Source organism: Anabrus simplex, chromosome X (assembly GCF_040414725.1).
Source record: "Anabrus simplex isolate iqAnaSimp1 chromosome X, ASM4041472v1, whole genome shotgun sequence".
In the NCBI taxonomy this organism is placed as follows: Eukaryota; Metazoa; Arthropoda; class Insecta; order Orthoptera; family Tettigoniidae; genus Anabrus; species Anabrus simplex.
In genome coordinates this window covers 164546090-164563692 of record NC_090279.1, presented here as the reverse complement: position 1 = coordinate 164563692, position 17603 = coordinate 164546090, and the positions used below count along the sequence as shown (strand labels likewise).

Below are 17603 nucleotides of genomic sequence, written 5' to 3'. Positions count from 1 at the left end.
GAACTTGGCCTTACGGAACCATGAAAAACAAGAATGAAGGTCGGGAAGGGGCACAGATTGTAACACCACCTTCCGATTGAGAGCCCTATAATCAATGACAGGCCTGAAGCCCCCTTGGGGTTTCGGGACTAGAAAAATAGGCGAAGAATACGCCGACTTAGAGGGCCTAATAATACCATCCTTCAACATCTGATCGATGATTTCTTTCAGAGCCTTCATTTTAGGTGGAGATAGCCTATAAGGTGGAAAACGGACAGGAATCGAATCCGTGACCTCAATTTTGTATTCGATAAGGTCAGTAACACCAAGAGTATCAGAGAACACCTCTGGAAACGACTGACACAACTTACGAATACTATCAGCCTGCTCCTCAGGTAGATGTCTAAGGTATAACAACATCTCATCCTGGGTAGGCGAAATAGATGAACATGACGCAGAATTACATTTTAACAAGGGGATTTTACAATTGGAAGCAAATTTGAATGTGCACGACTTACTCTGAAGATCGAGCACAAGACCCGTGTGAGAAATAAAGTCGGCTCCCAATATGATGGGGCAAGACAAGTGCTTAGCCACAAACAATTTGATTTTCCATGTAAATGAAAAAATACGAATTTTGACATTTACAGAACCGAGAATTTCTAATGGAGATGAATTAGCCGAAACATATTGAACAGGAGATGTGCCATAGTCAGGTAGTTTACAAACAGATTTCAATTTTGAATACCATTGATCCGAAATAATTGAACAAACACTGCCTGAATCTAATAGAGCTGTTATAGGCTCATTATTTAACTCAATTTTAAGAAAAGGAACAGGTGCGGGGGTATCTGCCGCAATCCTAAGACACTCTTTGGGGCATTCAAAAGATGAATTTGAAGACTGAACGTTCCCTGAATTTACGACCTGTTTGCCAGGGGCTGAGCCTTGGGAAGCAGAATTAGTCGACTCAGCCGAAGCCGCTAGTCACTTATTATTAGTGACATTGGTGGAAGTTGCACCAGAAGTTGAGCAGGAGGGGGTGCTATTTGAATTTGGGCAATTCTTGGCGATATGTGAGAAAGCCCCACATTTAAAACAGCCTTGTGATGAGCCAGCTCCATTATTTGCCCTACTAGATTTGATCAATGGACACTTGTTCCGAAGATGGTCAGGCAACCCGCAAGCGTAACATTTACGAGGTGTGACTGATCGGCGAGGTGGAGGCCGAGTATTACTAAAAGAAGGCGGGGGTTCTTTCGCGACATGCAAGAAATCGGAGTATCTAACTCCTTCCGCTGAGACGGCCAATGCTTCAAGTTCAGAGAAGGTTTGCGGGCACGCCGCGAAACACAAATATGACCTATAGGATGGTGAAATTCCTTCTACAATAGCCTGTACAATCTGATCTCCAGGTAAATGAAGAGCAAAAACCCTAGTATAAAACTTAATGTCTTGTATGAAATCAGCCAGATTTTCATCCAATCTCTGTACTCGATAATAGTACTTCTGAATCAGAGATGACCTCGCGCGAGCAGGAATAAAATTTGCAAGCAAGTGTGCGTGAAAATCTTCAATAGATGACTGTTCAGCTATGGCTCTTACGATTTTGTCTGAGAGAATACCTATTGCATAGGGATAGATGATTTGCAAAATCTGACATGGAGAAAGAGAAAAAACAAGGGCATGATCCTGAAATTCAACTAAAAACCTTAAGAAAGAAATAACTTCACTGGTAGTGTTAACCGAAAACTTCGAGATACCTCTGAACAACATTGCCAATGGATGAGGCAAGCTGCTGAACCCAGGTGACATAGTAGGTAAAGGTTTCAGTGGCAAAGAAGTTAATTCAGAACGTACATTATTCAACGATGCACGGCGTTCAGACTCGTTGTCCAATGGGGCAGAGATCGTTTGAGCTCCAACGGTTATCCTATTGACTTCTCCCTTAGGAGGCTCTTCCTCGCTACCTACATTCACCGTGGTGGGTTGATCGATTTTGGGAGGAACTTCCCCAGTTAACAATTGGGTAACCTTACTGGATAATTCAGAAATACTTTCAAGCAACGTACTAGCTTCCTTCCTCTGAACGTCATTCAACTTCAGAGACAACAGATCGTTAACTCTATTTGAAAAATGAAATAGCCTGGCTTGCACACGCTTAATTTGATTAGGAGAAGGATCATTTTCGTCAAAAAAAACTAACTACAGATGCTAGCCCAGTAGTATTCTAGGTGATCGTGGAAAGAGAGTCGTCAATTTCTTTCTCTCCCAAAGTGGGGATGGAAATGGGCAAATCAAGGGACTCTCTAAGCTTGTTTGTGTCTACCGCAACCGTACCTCCAGACTGCAGATTTCTAATAGTTAATTCATAGATCAACTCCTCCTTGCGCAAATAGTTGAGATGGAGAACATCGCGAGGGCCGGGCATGACAGAACAATTTTGAAAAAGAAAAAAATCAAAATTTCCAGCAACAGAGAAAATTGTTAGAGTTCGAATCAAAACAATGTTTAGCCGTCAAAAGGGGCTAAATTGAGACCCATTCAACCACGCTCTGCTACCACTTGTTACGGAGTTTTCCGTGGTAGTTAGAGGTGAAAGAAGGTGCGGGGGTTGAACAGGTCTCAGGCTACGAAATTAAAGTGAATTTAAAATTTAACAAGGTTATATTTTCTTAGCAAAAAACAAGAAATAACAATAATGGCAGGTATAGAGTAGCAAAACCACTAATCGAGAATGTACAATTACAGGATTTGGGCTCCGAGAGCCAGACACAGAATTCTTGAGCAATTAGCCCAACTTTACGATATACAGAATTCAACAAAGGGACAGAAGACCCCAATCAAGCCCAGGAGCACTTGCTCCCAATTACATCATAAAGCCTCCTCGAGGCGCGCAGAAACAAATTTCAAAAGAGCGATCTGCTCTCAAAGATTAAGCCTATCAAAGGCCACACCAAACTCCACCTTCAAGTTGTCCTCTAAGGACATAAACACAGGGGTAAAGATACCCAACCTACTGAGGCCTATTAAGTGAGAAAAGTTAATTACATGGCCTCTAAAATACCAACTTGAGAGGAGGCGAACTTGCGCTCCTAATACACTTTGTTTAAAACCTACTTGGCACTAGGCCGTTAATGCAAGGGCTAATCCCATACTAAAGAGGTGACTTTTAGAAGGAAACAATTTACATTACGTTAAGGAAGAAACGGTTGTGAAAATAAGTTCACCTCAATGCAATATGAGAGGGAGCTCGAGAGGGTTAAGCACTCTCTATCCCAATATGAAGCTTGAAAGAGAATAGATACAAAGATTCTTTACATTTTAGGGAAAGTTACATGGTGGAAAAGCTTCGGACCCGCCCCGAGAGTTAAACTGCTGAGCTAGCAAGAAAAGAAGTTATTATACGGCCATTACTTTGTTGTTGAACTGCTGCCCGAAGGAAGAGGCGCTTCCCGCCCCCTGCTATGTACTTTACACACTGAAAGATGTTACTGAAGTGGCGCAGAGACCCTAAAATCAGCAGTTTATATACTCTCGCAGAAAGTTCGAGGCGTTTCAGGAAGGAAAACACCCGCCCACAATCATTTTATTGGTGGATAAAGAAAACCCCTACACAAGATGAAGAAGAAACACATTATTGGTGGAAAATTAATTAAAGAAATTTGGGATTGGCTAAATTCAAAACAAGGGGAAAGAAAGGGTTAATATTGCCAACTTAAACAATGACTGAAAGAAATTTAGCAAAGAACAAACTTTTGAAATTAAATTTTCTCCAAAAAAACAGTTCTTTCACTTCGCACTAGGGTGCATCGTTGTAGTTCTTCAGTAGTGTCCTCTAGAAGAGAATGTTCACACTTCTTACTACAAGCAAAACAAAAATACGTCGAAAACAACACAGTTCAGAACTTCAAAATTTCCAAGTAGTGACATCTTCAGGGTAACTTGAAAATTAACACATAAGACAAAGTTCAGACTTCTTCCAGTAGGTGGGGGGGGGTTTCAACTGGAGCAAGGTTTGAATTAGCGGCGTGGAGGTGTACCGCCCGGTACAATTATTATTATTATTATTATTATTATTATTATTATTATTATTATTATTATTATTATTATTATTATTATTATAGCTCTTTATGCCACTATCAGTGTTTGTTCCTGAAGAGAGATCATATTTCCCTGTTCACAGATACGAAGACGGACGTGTGGAAACATATGCTGGATGTGAATGTGGTAGGACTCTCCGTGTGCACGCGAGAAGCCGTACAGAGCATGCGCGCGAGAGGTGTAGACGACGGTCACGTGGTACATATCTGCAGGTGAGAATATCTCCATATACTTACTCTCTTTCTTGGCCAGTTGGGGGCGATCAAAGGGCGAGGGGGGCGGGGCGACGGAGGGTAGTCGCCCTCCCACTTCGTGGGCAAAAATTATATTTTTATTTATTATTCTTTATTCCATTTTAGCCGTCCGAAATTAGGAAGTATTTCAAAAAGGATCCGCGTGGTTAGTGTGATTAACTGCCACCCCCGTAGTCTCAGGTTCGATTCCCGGCACTGCCACGAAATTTGAAAAAGTGGTACGGGGGATGGAACGGGGTGCACTCAGTTTCGGGTGGTCAACTGAGTAGGGGTGGGTTCGATTACCACCTCAGCCACCCTCGGAGTGTTTTTCCATGGTTTCTCACTTCTCCTCCAGGAGAATGCCGGGGTGGTACCGAAATTAAGACCACGGGCGCTTCCTTCCCACTTCCTTGCCCGTCCCTTCCAATCTTCCCATCCCTCCTCAAGGCCCCTGTTCAGCATAGCCGGTGAGGCCGCTTGCGCGAGGTACTGGTCCTCCTTCTCAGTTGTATCCACCGACCCAAAATCTCACGCTCCAGGACACTACCCTTGTGGCAGTAAAGGGGAGATCCCTCGCTGAGTCCCAGGGAGAAACCAATCTTTCGGATGGAGGGGGGACAGATTAAGAAAGAAAGTTTAAAAAAAAGGAATTTGAACGATCCGCTTTCGGTTCCTTGCTCCAGTTGAAGCTGCTTTCTTATCAGCTTATTCTTTCCTTTAATTTCTTGGCTGAATGGTCAGCGTTGAGGCGTTGTGGATCTCTCCTATTGGATGTTAAAACAGAGTATACTGTACCGTGGAGAGAGGAGGGGGAAGTAGGGCGGAGCGAGTGGAGGGCTATGGAACCTTCTATCAACACTGGAGAGGCGAGAGAACGTCATTAACCTACTTCATGTTAAAATGTACCTTTATGTAATATAGATGAATGCAAATTAATGACTTTAGGTGAATCAAGTAAGGAATTGAAACAGAGACTAACTATTAAATGTTAGTTTTCTCACGATTTGTGTACAGTAAGTGATAGTAAGGAGTATTTGGTAAGGGAGAGCCTGACATTCCCGGAAGAGGAGGGGGTAGGGCGGGCCTACCCCTTAGAAATAAAAGAGAGATATATGCTGAATGAGGAGAGTGGCGGGGTACAGTAGGAGAACGGTTACAGCCTCACAAGGTCGACCGCTAATGGAATGGTGAGAAATCTGCGCAGTCATCTGGTAGGGATTTTAATGAACTCTCTTCAGATTTAATATTTATTACAACACCGAGTATGTGTCCCCTCCATAATTTAGCCTTCCTTTTAGAACACCAACATAATTTGTTAGCAGCAGTCATTGCGTCCTGTGATGCATAAGCAGTAAGCAAGTTAGAACCAATAATTTGATCATCAATATCCAACAACTGATCAATTACTGTCACTTATTGTACATAAATCGTGAGAAAACTAACATTTAATAGTTAGTCTCTATTTAAATTCCTTACTTGATTCACCTAAAGTCATTAATTTGCATTCATCTATTTTACATAAAAGTACATTTTAACATGAAGTAAGTTAATGACGTTCTCTCCCCTTTCCAGTGTTGATAGAAGGTTCCACAGCGCTCCACTCGCTCCGCCCTACTCCCCCCTTCCCTCTCCACGGTACAGTATACTCGATTTTAACATCCAATAAGAGAGATCCACAACGTTGCACACTGCCCCTCCCCTCTCCGCGAGCAGTGTGCTTTACCCAAAACTATCCATGACCACAGTCTTGAAATTGTGTTTGGTGACAACGGACTTAGCTACTTGTTCATATTATCACTAAACTCTCTATCATTGACAAGTTTACGCAACATAAACAATACTGTACATATATATTTTAAGAGATGTGACAGAATCTGAGGATGTTCTTGTAGAACGAAGCATGTCATTCTTTGTATGATAGTGTGTATTTTTACAGGTATGTTTATAGTGTTATAATTTATATTGCAATTGCAGTGTGTTTCAAAGACTGAAAAGTTTTTGTTACAGTTAACTAAGTCGACACTGAAAAGTATGGCTTCATTCTTAACAAATTATTCGGCCAGTCAGGCAAATTACAAAGCCAAAAAACTCGAATCACTTAAAATCAAAATAATGAACATTGAGAAATCTATTACATTTAATAAGAAATTTCTAGAATTAAAGCTCGTTCGTAAGTACATACCCATAAAAGCTAAACCCACAACAACTTCGGCTAAAATATCAACATCTCAATCACAATCATTATGGATCAGGAACGGAATTAAATTCGCGTACATAAAGAAACAGGAAATTAACAAACAAATTCTACACATCCATTTAAACCTAAGCAACTTCTGGCACCACACACAATGGACGTCCTACTCCAACATTTTACAGCATTACATTAAAAAAGAAGCAATCCAGAAACAGAAGATCATTGACAATAAAATGCGTAACCAAATGATTAAACTGAAAAATCCATCATATCCGTCATATGCTATTAGATATGTTCATTAGGGTACAAGGATGGAGTAGAGGTGCGAAAATACTTCAATCGCTTCTTTCTAAGTGTCATATTTTTTCCTAACATTTGTTACATAAACTGAGAAGTAAGAAATGGTTGGCAAACCATTGTAAAGATTAAGCAATCTCCTATTGCTTGCACTAGTTCGTTGCTTACTTATCACCTGCGCACAGCGTTTCATGTTTGGGGACTCACAACAACCTCTTGCTAGAATTCCACCGTATACTGACCACAATACTAACTCGTTCACCTTCAAAAAATCGGCTTCCAACTGCGTCATCGCTACGTGTTAGAACCATTGGTCTTTTCAAGGCTAAGCATGTCCTTTCTTTTCCGCTAGACGAACACTGTAACATGTCAAGACATGTCCGCGGTGGTCACCATTCACATTCACTGAAGAGCTCACTAACCGAACGGATACGTGTGACTTTTGCAGTAAGGGAAGCACAGATTATAAGCTAAGAAGATATATGAAATAAATAACAACTCACATTGCCTTGTCGTATATGGAAGTCAATTCCATCCATCTCTCCTTCTTAATGGATTCTTCTATGAGAAGGTTGTAGAATTCTTCTACATTCTCACCTGTTCTAAATTTTAGTAACGTCTTCTCAATCGCCAGCAGAGACAAGTTCGAGAGTCATTGTTGTCCCTGTGTGTTTCTGCAGTACGTGTGGATTCTCCTAATTGCCGCAATGGGATAGTTGAAATCACGCAAATAACTTGAACAGTTTAGAAAAGGCAGAAGATGACAATCCGCTACTTTTTAAATAAAAAAGTTCTAGAACTCCCACCGTAACCACTACTACTACTAAACGTTTTCATTCCTCCCCTGAAGGGGAAGGCGGGCCTCTTAGACGGTAACGCCGTCCCTCAGGTCGGGAGATTTGTTACGGTGAAGGAGATGCGCACAGAAGGTGAGGGGGTTGGCGGCCGTGGCCTATACTAGGAACTGTCCCGGCATTCGCCTTAGTGCAGGAGAATGGAAAACCACGGAAAACCATTCTCAGGACAGCCGACGGTAGGGGCCGGCCATGAGGTCCAGCCCTGTTCCGTCTCCCGAATGCAGAGGCGTAGAGCCGGTTGACCAGTCAGATTGCAGAGCTGTTGAACCACGGACCAGCCGTGGCCACTTACGGGCCGAGACCTATTCTACATCTACCGACATCCCATCGTAAGGTACTCATCTGAGGAATATGCTACGCTGAGCTCGCTTCTGAGACGGGTGTAGTCAAAATGCTGACCATAATTTTGTTTCAAAGAACAGAATGCTGCTTCAGAAAAACTTTTCTTCGTGTCTTTTGATCAACTAACTGTAAAAATCCTAATTTCGCGAGTGAATGGAACCGAATTTCTAGTTAGGTTTGTGATATATCTCGTAATATATGTGACGGTAGCGTACATATTTGTTACAGGTATCATTTTGACGTTGCCTCTCCTTTCTTGACATTTGTTCCATAGTTTTCAAATTCATTTCTTTTTTCTTCAATTATACTTTTTGTTTCCTCCACTTTGGCAATACTGAATTTTACATCCAGTGCTTTCCTTCGAAGAATTTCAAAGAGAGAATCGGTCATGCAAAATATATCACTGAAAACTAACATTAATTAAATTGAACTGGAATTCTGAGGGAAGACTACTAAAACCTCGAGCTTCGTGATACGTTTCACTACTCCATTGCTGTGGATTATCAAGGATATTATAGAACAACTGAACTAATTAATTATTATTGAACATGCTCGACGACGCAACGTTGCCGCCCCACGATTGTGTATTCACAACATTGTAAATGGAATGAAAGACTGAACGAAGGAAACAATTCGCCCAATGGTTTTATCACAGTAGATGTTCAATATGCCCTCCTCCTACTTTGATACATAGCTAACAACGGAGTAGTAGTGAGTGACCTTTGGACTTTAATCAGGATGTGCATTACCTCTGTCTTCCACTTCCCGCTTCACCCTCCGTCCCTCCTCTGATGCACAGCAACAGGCTGCGGCTGGCTGGTGTCGTCGCGATTGCGAACACCTCGTTCCAGCGTTTTCCCCTTTCGGTTGCGTCTTTATTGTGGACAGTCTCGATTGCAGACACACCATTAGTAGTCTCGATGTACCTATTTCCTACAGATAAGCCTTCGTGAAATAAAATATCTATATTGTACTTTTATTACTAGTGCAAGTGCGTAAAGATTCATTGTTAGCGATAACCGGGACCGCTTGTCCTTTTTTTAGAGCACCTCGCTTGTTTTCGAGGTAGGCCTGCCGTGCAGCTCCGCACATGAAGTTAACGGCAGGGGTTCGGAAGACCCACGGGCGCCATGAACCCGCACGGTTAACCGTACTACTCGGCCTTTAAAATAATGAAGACCTAGTCCCATAATTGAGCCAGCCAGCGGGCTTTCGAAGCCGGGGGCGTCATCTCACCGTCAGATAGCTCCTCAATTCTAATAACGGAGGCTGAGTGGACCTCGAACCAGCCCTCAGGTCAAGAAAAAAATCCCTGACCTGGCCGGGAATCGAACCCGGAGCCTCCGGGTGACAGGCAGGCACGCTACCCCTACACTACGGGGCCGGCTGGTTGCTAATAAATACAATCAAATTAAGTTCAAAACTTTTTTACACGGTTCATAACACTTTATGTTTGTCAATCTGGAAAAAATGAAATTGGATCACAAATAGTAAATATGTATTTTAATATATTTGCAAGTAAAGTTTAAATGAATCAGAGTTGAAACTTAACAAGGAGGTAAACACATTAAAATTATTAAAACCTGTTAAGGTTAAATTCTTGAGCCTCCGCGGCTCAGGCGGCAGAGCGCCGGCCTCTCACCGCTGGGTTCCGTGGTTCAAATCCCGGTCACTCCATGTGAGATTTGTGCAGGATAAAGCGGAGGCGGGACAGGTTTTCCTCCCGGTACTCCGGTTTTCCCTGTCATATTTCATTCCTGCAACACTCTCCAATATCACTTCATTTCATCTGTCATTCATTAATCATTGCCCCCAGAGAAGTGCGACAGGCTTCGTCAGCCGGCATATTTCTTACCCTCGCCGCTAGATGGGGCTTCATTCATTCCATTCCAGACCCGGTCGAATGACTGGAAACAGCTGTGGATTTTCATTACAAGGTCAAGTTCTGTTACATACCTTTAGTAAATAATTTTCCTTTGCAACTCTTCGTTTTCTCCTTCAAACAAATCCATGTGGTAACACCATTTCTACTAATTCTAAACTGCCTGTAACTATAACCATGCAATAAAGCACATGGCTTACCTTTCTCCGTCTCAATAAACCCCATAATAGCACATCTAGAGTAGAACTGGATTGGCAAGACGTGTGGAAAACCCTGGAACGACCTGGCACTCTCTTGTGTCCGCAATCGAGACAGCACCGGCTGGCTTTCTGCCATATCAAATACGGCAAGTTCGTCAATATGAATCGCGCGCCTGGAAGCAACTAAGCAACCCCATTTTCTGGGAAAGACTTTTTTCTCCGCTAATCCGATTACACCATCGTTCTTAACATAACACGAAGAGAATCCCTGATTATTTGTCGGTATAGTTCTAATACACCCAGTATGCAACGTGTTACCATATTTTTAATATTATGCGGGTTAAGGGTTTTCTAGAAAGAAAGATCTAATGCCAGTCTAATGTATACAGTCGCGAAGCTCTGATTATTTCATCCGATGCGACTACAACGCTCCATGCGGCGAGGTAGAGGCAACTTGCTAGCAGACAACAGGGAACGAATTACCACCACAGTCTAAAATGGTCATAACTCCCGAACCATTCATGCAAATAATGTCCTGACAAGGTTATTGTAATCCTTACGAAATAGCGGAGGAGGTCAAACAATTTATTTCGATGAGGAGTTCGAGGATAATATCGCAATATTTATTTAATCTTAAGGAGTTATTTTTCTTTACCGCGGACTATAACATAAAATCGCTTCTAGAGGGCGACCGGTTCGAAATACGAGTAGGTATATACCATCGCGGATATTTTTGTAGAGGTTCCTATGCTCTACAATTCGTACGCTTACACTTGGAGTCTATCGCTGACGGTTCACGCAGCGTAAGCCAAGAAAGCAAGTGAGCGACCGACCGACATCGAACCTGCCAAGTTGGGCTAAGAAGGCGAGCGCAGCGCTCTACCATGGTCGGTCACTTGCTTTCTTGACTTACGCTACCTGAACCGCCAACGATAGACCCCAAGTGTAAGCGTACGAATTGTAGAACATAAAAACCTCTACAAAAATTTCCCCGATAGTATATACACTGACTGACAGAGCAAATGCAACACCAAGAAGGAGTGGTCAGAACTTTATGCCAATTGCAGGGTAGACTGACGTCACTGAGGTATGCTCATGATGTGAAATGCGCCGCTGTGCTGCGCACGTAGCGAACGATAAATGGGACACGGCGTTGGCGAATGGCCCACTTCGTACCGTGATTTCTCAGCCGACAGTCATTGTAGAACGTGTTGTCGTGTGCCACAGGACACGTGTATAGCTAAGAATGCCAGGCCGCCGTCAACGGAGGCATTTCCAGCAGACAGACGACTTTACCAGGGGTATGGTGATCGGGCTGAGAAGGGCAGGTTGGTCGTTTCGTCAAATCGCAGCCGATACCCATAGGGATGTGTCCACGGTGTAGCGCCTGTGGCGAAGATGGTTGGCGCAGGGACATGTGGCACGTGCGAGGGGTCCAGGCGCAGCCCGAGTGACGTCAGCACGCGAGGATCGGCGCATCCGCCACCAAGCGGTGGCAGCCCCGCACGCCACGTCAACCGCCATTCTTCAGCATGTGCAAGACACCCTGGCTGTTCCAATATCGACCAGAACAATTTCCCGTCGATTGGTTGAAGGAGACCTGCACTCCCGGCGTCCGCTCAGAAGACTACCATTGACTCCACAGCATAGACGTGCACGCCTGGCATGGTGCCGGGCTAGAGCGACTTGGATGAGGGAATGGCGGAACGTCGTGTTCTCCGATGAGTCACGCTTCTGTGCTTCTGTTCTGTCAGTGATAGTCACCGCAGACGAGTGTGGCGTCGGCGTGGAGAAAGGTCAAATCCGGCAGTAACTGTGGAGCGCCCTACCGCTAGACAACGCGGCATCATGGTTTGGGGCGCTATTGCGTATGATTCCACGTCACCTCTAGTGCGTATTCAAGGCACGTTAAATGCCCACCGCTACGTGCAGCATGTGCTGCGGCCGGTGGCACTCCCGTACCTTCAGGGGCTGCCCAATGCTCTGTTTCAGCAGGATAATGCCCGCCCACACACTGCTCGCATCTCCCAAGAGGCTCTACGAGGTGTACAGATGCTTCCGTGGCCAGCGTACTCTCCGGATCTCTCACCAATCGAACACGTGTGGGATCTCATTGGACGCCGTTTGCAAACTCTGCCCCAGCCTCGTACGGACGACCAACTGTGGCAAATGGTTGACAGAGAATGGAGAACCATCCCTCAGGACACCATCCGCACTCTTATTGACTCTGTACCTCGACGTGTTTCTGCGTGCATCGCCGCTCGCGGTGGTCCTACATCCTACTGAGTCGATGCCGTGCGCATTGTGTAACCTGCATATCGGTTTGAAATAAACATCAATTATTCGTTCGTGCCGTCTCTGTTTTTTCCCCAACTTTCATCCCTTTCGAACCACTCCTTCTTGGTGTTGCATTTGCTCTGTCAGTCAGTGTACCTATTTCGAACCGGTTGCCCTCTAGAAGGGATTTTATGTTATAGTCCGCGGTAAAAAACACAACTCCTTAAGATTAAATAAATATTTCGATATTATCCTCGAACTCCTCATGGAAATAAATTGTTTGACCTCCTTCACTATTTCATAAGGATTGCAATAACCTTGTCAGAGCATTATTTGCATGAATGGTTCAGAAGTTAAGACCATTTTAGACTGTGGTGGTAATTCGTTCCCTGTTGTCTGCTAGCAAGTTGCCTCTACCTCGCTGCTAGTGTCGCTCCAGCTGTCAAGTGGATGAACCTTCCTCTTATTAGAGCTTCGCGACTGTCTAATGCTCGTTCGAACCACACTGACTTCCACTGTCTCTGTTGTTACAGTATAGTGGGCCATGCTCTACCTGCCCGGTCTGAAATGGCCATGTATGGTGCTACCAAGCACGCTGTTAGAGTTCTTGCTGAAGGTCTCAGGAAGGATTTCAACGCCAGCAACAACAAAATCAAAATCTCGGTGAGTATAATCTCTCTACACCTCACTGCGTTACTCCTTCTGTCAATATCATCACAGAACCATCAGAGTGAAGAAATCTTTCAATAATATTTCACGATATTATTTAAATTAGGAAGAAAACCATTAGAATCAATGTTACGTAGACCAAGATTATCAGTGGAATTTCATGCTTATATAGAATATCATAATGGGTTTAGGGAATGTCAGAAGTGAAATTTGGTGAACATTAGTAAATATTATGATTAAAAGATAAAAAATTACGGTAGAATTCCATTAGTCCGGCATCCAACAGTCCGACGCCATTCCAGGATTTTTAAAAATGTTATTATCTCTTAATAATGATCTCTCCTGAACAATTTGATGCATTATTTGTCGTAACCATTGGAAGTGTATTTTTTATTATTTCAAAGTTAATAGTGCAAATGTATCTGATACAATCCAGTTGTTATGCATTGACTTACTTAAATATCTCTATCTCTGGAAATATTCAGTTTGGAAGGCTGTGTGCTACACTGAGTACTGGAAAGCCAACCATATGATGAAAAAACAGATTTCAAAAATTAAAGCGGACAGAAGGAAAAGAGAAGTTGCAGATAGAAAGACTCTAAATGGTAAAGGAAAACTTACAGATAAAAACATCGATGAACTCCGGCATTATTATGGAATGACAATAAGAAACAACACGATTGAAAAGAGGAGTGTATTATTAAACTAATGATTCTGCTGATCAACATTTTACAGCAAAACGCCGTGTTACAGATGTTTTCGCCGTACGCCTTAACCTATATCGTAGCAAGAGGTACCGCCCGACAGTCCGGCATTTTCGGTAATCCGGCACCGGGCCGGTCCCGGACAAAAATCAGTCACCCTAGTGCGCACGCACAGATGGATCGTTAAGCCTGTACAGATGGTGCAGCTAACGAGTCCCGCATGCGCATTACCTCTACATGAGCACAAGGCAGTAGCGATCAGTGAGACATTGATGTTTCAAACGGACAGTGTGCGTCAACATGGGTAGATGTAGGGATCTAACAGTGTGGCAAAAAGAGACAATCTTGTTTGGCCGTGCCCATGGCCGTACGATGGATTTGTTGGTGTTTCGCAGCGGACTGTTCAACGTGTCTACAAGCAGTGGTGGGCAACAAAACACGACGTCACAATTATGGTCGGAAAAAGATTCTGACTGAGAGGGACCAGAGACGCGTTTCACGGCTTGTGAATCAAAATCGCCTCCAAACCCGACAAGAATTGCTGCAGCCAGTGAATGAAGGTCCATCCCAACCTGTTAGCGAGAGAACATTGCGACGGAAACTGCATGCAATGAACATTTGGAGGCGGTCATCTCGCAAGAGGCCTTTGCTCACACAGGCACATAAAGATGCGGGTCTTCAATGGGCTAGAAATCATCGAACGTGGACAGTAGCTGACTGGCGGAACGTAATGTCGTCATTTCAATGACACACGTCGTCGAAGTCCAAATGAGGCATTTCATCCTGGATGTGTGCAAGGTCAGGTTCAAGCCGGAGGTGGGTCTGCGATGTTTTCGTATCATGGACTGGGCGCGCTTACTGAGGTGACCCCTAATATTAACCAGCATGTTTATTTAACGATGCCTTTCAGTCAACATCTACATGATGAGTATGCTATTGATACCCCGATGTTTCGAGATGACGACAGCAAAGTTCATCGGGCTGGACGCATATGTGACTGGTTTTATGAACATTTCCCCATCCTGTAACACCCTGATTGGCCTACAAAGTCACCTGACTTGAACCCCACTGAAAATCTGTGGGACATGTTGGAACAGCGGGTAAAACGTCGACATTAGCATCCCCGAAATTTGGTGGAATTGCGCGATCAAATACTCAACGACGTACCCGCACAACCTTGTGGAATCACTTCCTAATCGAATCCAGGCAGGCGAAGTTACGCGGTATTAAATGATGCTTGTAATCATTTCTCCAGGGCTGACTAATTTTTTGTTCGATGAGCTTATATACACATACACTACCTAAGAAGTCCGCCTCCGTAGCGTAACGGTTAGTGTTATTAGCTGCCGTCCTCGGGGGCCCGGGTTCGATTCCCGGTACTGCCAGAAATTTAAGAATGGCAGGAGGGCTGGTATGTGGTAGAAATGGCACATGCAGCTCACCTCCAATGGAGGTGTGCCTGAAAAGAGCTGCACCACCTCGGGATGAGGACACGAGTTTACTACTTACTAAGAATATTTCACTGCGCACACGCCTTCTTCGGTGGCAAAGCGCTTGAACGTGTCTTGTTTTGTTTCCTGTTCAGTTCCAGGATTGGTACAGAAGAATGTCGAGTATTATGTCAGTTACTCTTGTTTTAGCTTCAAATGATTACGATCTTCTAGTGTTATATAATCTGGTCCGTTGGCTAGCCCTGGACCAGCAGTGTCCTGGAGCGTGAGACATTTGATTGGGGGATACAACTGGGGGAGACCAGTACCTCGCCCAGGCGGCCTCACCTGCTATACTGAACAGGGGCCTTGTGTGGGAATGGGAAGATTGGAAAGGATACGTAATAAAGAGGGAAAGAAGCTGCCATGGCCAAGTTAGGTACCATCCCGATATTTGCCTGGAGAAGAAGTGGGAAACCACGGGAAAACCACTTGTCATTCTCCCGCAGAAGCTTTTTCTTTGTTTTTGCGAAAGTGTCCAATGATCTGGCCAGTCATTACCATAATCCACACCGTTTGACCGTGTGAATCTTCAGTTTTGGTTTTGTGATCCTCCTCACCACGTGTATTTTCGGTACTAGTTTTATGTTTTACAGGAAGCCAAATATATTTCTACAATTTTTACTTCTCCAGCTCATTTGCTAATTAACTAAAAATAACTACTTATTTTACCCGTTTTTAACAACGCACTGATTTACTTACAGTAGATTTATTCAAAGTTCACGTAAACACCTGAATGTTGCAAAGCGGATAGAGAAATGATAGTCTGACATTGGAAACAATCGGAAAGTCAACAAGATCCCTGTTTCAGGCTGCGTTACAAACCTGTGAAGCCTATGAAACACGTAAGCATGGTACTAACTTGCGAGAATCAAAACTGAAAATTCAATTCGTGAACACAATACCATCTCCTTGAATATTTATAGTAACTTATATTTCTCTGTCAATAAATCACAGTTCTTTTTAAAAGAAACTGGGGGAAAATTGTGTCTGCACTGCGTACCGCCAGAAAACAGCACTGATTATTATTATTATTATTATTATTATTATTATTATTATTATTATTATTATTATTATTATTATTATTATTATTATTATTATTATTATTATTATTATTATTATTATTATTATTGTACCGGGCGGTACACCTCCACACCGTTTATTTAAAAGTTGCGCCAGTTGAAACTCCTCTTCTGGAGGAAGTCTGAACTTTATCTACGGTCTTAATTTCCAAATTTCTCAGAAGATGTCACTACCTGGAAATTTTTGAGTTTGTGAACTGTGTCATTTTCGACGTACTTTTGTCTTGCTTGTATTAAGAAGTGTGAACTTTCTCTTCTATAGGACACTACTGAAGATCAACAATAGTGCACCCTAGTGCGGAGTCAAAGAACTATTTTGTTGGAGAAAATTTAATTTCAGGAGTTTGTTCTTTGTTAAATTTCTTTCTGTCATTGTTTAAGTTGGCAATATTTACCCCTTTCTTCCCCTTGTTTTGAATGTATCCAATCACGAATTTTTTCAATTAATTTCTGACCAATCTGGTGTATCTTTCCCCAACTTGAATCTGTTGCGGGGTCCTACCCAATCAAATCTTTGTGGGAGGGTGTTTTCTTTCCCCTAACGCCTAGAACTTTCTGCGAGAGTATTTAAACTGCTGATTTTAGGGTCTCCGGGCCACTTCTGTTCTATCTTTCAGTGTATTAAGTACATAGCAGGAGGCGGGAAGCGCCTCTTTCCTCGGCAGCGGTCAACAATAAGGTAATGGCCGATTAATAAATTTTTTTCTTTGCCAGCTCAGCAGTTTAACTTTCGGGGCAGGTTCTAAGCGTTCCCCTATGTAACCTTTTCCTAAAATGTAACTTCTCTTTTCTTCTATTCTCTTGTAAAGCGACATATTGGGATAGAGAGTGTTAACCCTCTCGAGCTCCCACTCACATTGTTTGAGGTGAACTTATTTTTCGCAACCTATTCTTCAGTAATGTAAGTTAGCAGTTTCTTAAGTCACCTCTGTAGTATGGGATTAGCCCTTGCATCAGTGGCCTTAGAGCCAAAATAGGTCTTAAAGACAAAGTGTATTAGGAGTGCAAGTTCGCCTCCTCTCAAATTGTGATTTTAGAGGTCATGTATTAACTTTCTTGTCATTTAACAGACCTCAGTAGATTGGGTATTTTGCTCCTGTGTATATGTCCTTTGAGGACGGCTTAAAGGTGGAGTTCGGAGTGGCCTATGATAGGCTTGTATTTTAAGGGGAAGTTGCCCTTTTTGAAAATTGTGTTTCTGCCTCAAGGAGGCTTTTGGATGTAATTGGAAGCCGGTGTTTCTGGCATGTTTGGGGGTTTTCGGCCCCTTTGTTGTATGGTGTTCATTGT

The 17603-nt window shown here is 43.2% G+C and overlaps 1 protein-coding gene across 1 annotated transcript in view; it reads left to right on the top strand.

Moving 5' to 3' along the window:
• The window catches only part of LOC136886746 (farnesol dehydrogenase), an 85654-nt gene that overhangs the window by 54275 nt on the left and 13776 nt on the right, over positions 1-17603 (top strand). The window contains exons 3-4 of the mRNA XM_067159550.2: positions 4166-4295; positions 12902-13031. Of these exons, the coding sequence (XP_067015651.2) occupies positions 4166-4295; positions 12902-13031 (260 nt within the window). The remainder of the gene's footprint in view (positions 1-4165; positions 4296-12901; positions 13032-17603) is intronic.